Source organism: Adiantum capillus-veneris, chromosome 28, assembly GCF_014529385.1.
Source record: "Adiantum capillus-veneris isolate H3 chromosome 28, ASM1452938v2, whole genome shotgun sequence".
In the NCBI taxonomy this organism is placed as follows: Eukaryota; Viridiplantae; Streptophyta; class Polypodiopsida; order Polypodiales; family Pteridaceae; genus Adiantum; species Adiantum capillus-veneris.
Genome location: NC_140958.1, coordinates 65,048,624 through 65,051,875, shown reverse-complemented (window position 1 = coordinate 65,051,875; position 3,252 = coordinate 65,048,624). Strand labels below are relative to the sequence as shown.

The 3,252-nt window shown below is 39.7% G+C and overlaps 1 protein-coding gene across 1 annotated transcript; it reads right to left on the bottom strand.

The window, feature by feature from the left end:
* Positions 1-1,064: 1,064 nt before the first annotated feature.
* Positions 1,065-2,776, bottom strand: LOC147420578 (2-oxoglutarate and iron-dependent oxygenase domain-containing protein CP2-like). Its single transcript, XM_086504011.1, has 6 exons — positions 2,580-2,776; positions 2,238-2,388; positions 2,046-2,132; positions 1,746-1,870; positions 1,546-1,664; positions 1,065-1,449 (listed from the first exon to the last, which is right to left on the bottom strand). The coding sequence occupies exons 1-6, from the start codon at positions 2,652-2,654 to the stop codon at positions 1,326-1,328; spliced, it is 681 nt and encodes a 226-aa protein (XP_086360137.1). The 5' UTR covers positions 2,655-2,776; the 3' UTR covers positions 1,065-1,325.
* Positions 2,777-3,252: the final 476 nt, after the last annotated feature.

Genomic DNA, 3,252 nt, shown 5'->3' with positions numbered 1-3,252 from the left:
ATGGTTTTGGACAAAAGAACTACATTTTTCTTAGACAAGAATATGAATGGTAGGCTTCAACAATAGATATGTCTAGCTTTCTTACTATTGCAATACATTTTTATAGATCCATATGACAAAAAAAGGTGACATATAAAAAATAGTTAAAAACGTGTTGAAATCTCAACATACATGAGGAGAGTCATTGCTCCTCTTGATAGCTTATTGTAAATAAAACGAGCTTTATACCCAACACTTCATATCACAAAAGATATGTACAGCTTAAGATAGTAATGGGTTTGAATATTTTGAAGTTTTACCATGGATAACAACTCACGCACTCAGTGACAACTATTAAACGCATTCAAAACTAACCGATTGTTTTGTTTACATAGATGTAGGTGAGAGTTCTATCATTTTTAAACTTGTTCCACATTGATGATCAAGACCAACAACATATACATTTGTAATTCTAAGTCCTTGATATATAGGAAAACTGGAATGCACTTGCACTTGTTACTCTCAAGTACAAATTTTTGAAACACAAAAGAAGTTTTGTACCTCATGGTCGAGAGTCGTGCGCCTTTTGAACATGTAAAAGTGTTCTTTTGTGGATTAGTAATATAACTATATCGAGAAAAAAAACACATGCGCGCGAAAAGTGCTCCGATTGTTCAATAATCAAAGAGACCTGATGAGACGCACAAGACATATCCCATTCGCATCTATGCACTACTCAACATCCAGGATAAATCCTCAAAATGCTTACTGTAGCAACTGAGGCTCAACTGCACCCGTCAATATACAGATAGTGGGGACGACATTACACACATTATGAACAGATAAGCAGGAGAAACAAATGAAGGGTACTCAAACTTCTTGCTCACATAATTCCTAGAACCATGTGCTAGGATGGAAACAAGTTCCTGTCCAGCTTGTGGGATACTTTGCCAAGTTGCGCAAAGTACATCAATAGGTGAAACACATGCAAAAAACTGTTCCAAAATCTCAATGCTTTAGCTATGATACATATAGCACATAAATGGTATTGAAGGATGAGAAGCAAGTTCACAGTCAATGCAATCTTGGAGTAACCACAGAAGTACTTGATTATAGGCAAGGAATATGAAAACACCTGACAAGAACATACCCAACCCCTTCATGATAATGTATGTAAATCTGAAACCAAACTGTTTTCTCCTCGAAATAAAATTCATGCCTACATGAGAAACAACCAGTTTCCTACACCATTTGCTGCACGTCTAATGTACTTGTAACGACGAGTACAAGCACAGAAGCTAGTAAATTACATGAGTAACAACAGTCAAGAGCTTGCTACCTGCACACTAGGGAGCCACATGTCTTGTTTGATTAGGAAGGCCCTGCCTGCGATCTTTCTTGCGCGTATGGCACTCACCACACCAGCTTGAAAAGTTGCTCTTATATTTCCTGAGTTCTCGAAACTCGGAGCTATCAAAAAAATAGCAAAAAAAAAACAAATCATAAAGGTAAACTGATTGAAGGGTACATTAGCACTCCTCAAATTCTTTCCAAAGAATAACATGCCTTCTACACCAAACGATTAGATTTGTTCTATGCCCAGACGTAATAGCCTTCGCTCCGTGGCGATGACGTCCTGCATGTAAAATTGCTCGCCCTGGGACATGCGCATACTCAAAAACCTCCTGCAGCAAATGACAAATAGCTGTGCTAAAGCCATGTGAATCAAGAGATAGCGTAAGGTAAGAGAAAGATCGGGCACCCACTTCTGGATGCACTTCTCCATTGACATGTCTGTCACAACGTACACCGCGAAAGAACAAATCCCCGCCACTAAACTCCTTCCCCAAACAAACATTGAGAGTAACTTCTGAGTCATCAACATGAAAACCTGCAGAAAATCGAAAGAATTGAAAGAAGTTAAAACTTATGTCTTGATGATAGCACCTGAAAAAATTTCTTGCATGTACAAAGAAGGGCTTGATTGTCACGTGCAAGGAATCCAAAAACCGCATCTTTTTCAAACCTACGTGACTCCCACATTCCGAATGTCAAAATAGACAAACCTAATTCAAGGTCTCTGTCCATGCTGTACTCCACAACAAATCCATGGTGAGTATCAAGAGATGAACCACCCACTTCAATAAATAGCTCTACACGCGAATAGGTTAAGATTAGCACTGAACCACAATCACAGCCACCTCACAAAATGACTGGTTATGAAAACAAGTGAGTCTTTTATGATCAGTGCAACATACGTGAAGCCATAGGACTTAAAAATTTAGACATTAACTGATCCAGCATGCTCTCCATGCCAATGTCATCTAGCACAGCCCCATATTTATTCATGGTGTTCGGTCTCATTATTTTCATCTTAGATTCAGCAGCCCACCTTTCGAAGTGCTCCACCTACATCAGAATGAAGGAAAGTGAGATCTATTGAATTTTCCATGATCAGCATTCAAATGTATGTCAGGCATGACTACCCTGCATATCGAAAATACTACTTTCCTTGAAGATACGTGAATGAAATGGGAGATTCTTTTTTTAGCAATTGCAAATCGCCTGAAAGTCTACACTTTTAGATCACCTGAAATTACCTCATCCAATAATTTTGCACAAATTGAGGGTTGTAGCATATCAAAGGTGTAAAGCCCAGGAGAAGGTTCAGTCATGATTTTTCTGATGCCTTCTGAAGTTCCATGTTTTATTGCATCTCTGAAAGATTGAACAAAAAACCTTTCTGGATCCAAGCTGTAAAGATCGGTATGCAAAGGCTGCAAATGACAAGATGGTCTCTTAGTACTAAACCTCACAAATCCACGCAGACAAATATACAGGCACATACAGTCATATAAATTATTTCATATATCTAACCTCACATACGTCGCACAACTCAAATAAGCAATGTGTGTGTGTGTGTGTGTGCATGCGTCTCTCTCTCTCTCTCTCTCTCTCTCTCTCTCTCTCTCTCTCTCTCTCTCTCTCTCTCTCATGCCAGAGATCTACTAGCAGAGCTTCTAGCAGTGATGTTTAACCGTGCCATGTGTGAGGGCTTGCCTGATACTTGGAGCCTATCTACTATTGTACCTATCTTCAAGTCGGGAGACCCTATGGAGCCTGAGAATTATCGCACTATCATATTGGCACGGTTGTACGCATCTATTCTTGAGCAGCAGCTGAGTAGATGGGCAAAGAGGGAGGGGATACGCGCAGGGGCCCCGGGCAGGCAGGGTTTCAGGAGGGTTTTTCTACTCTTGACATATCTTGACA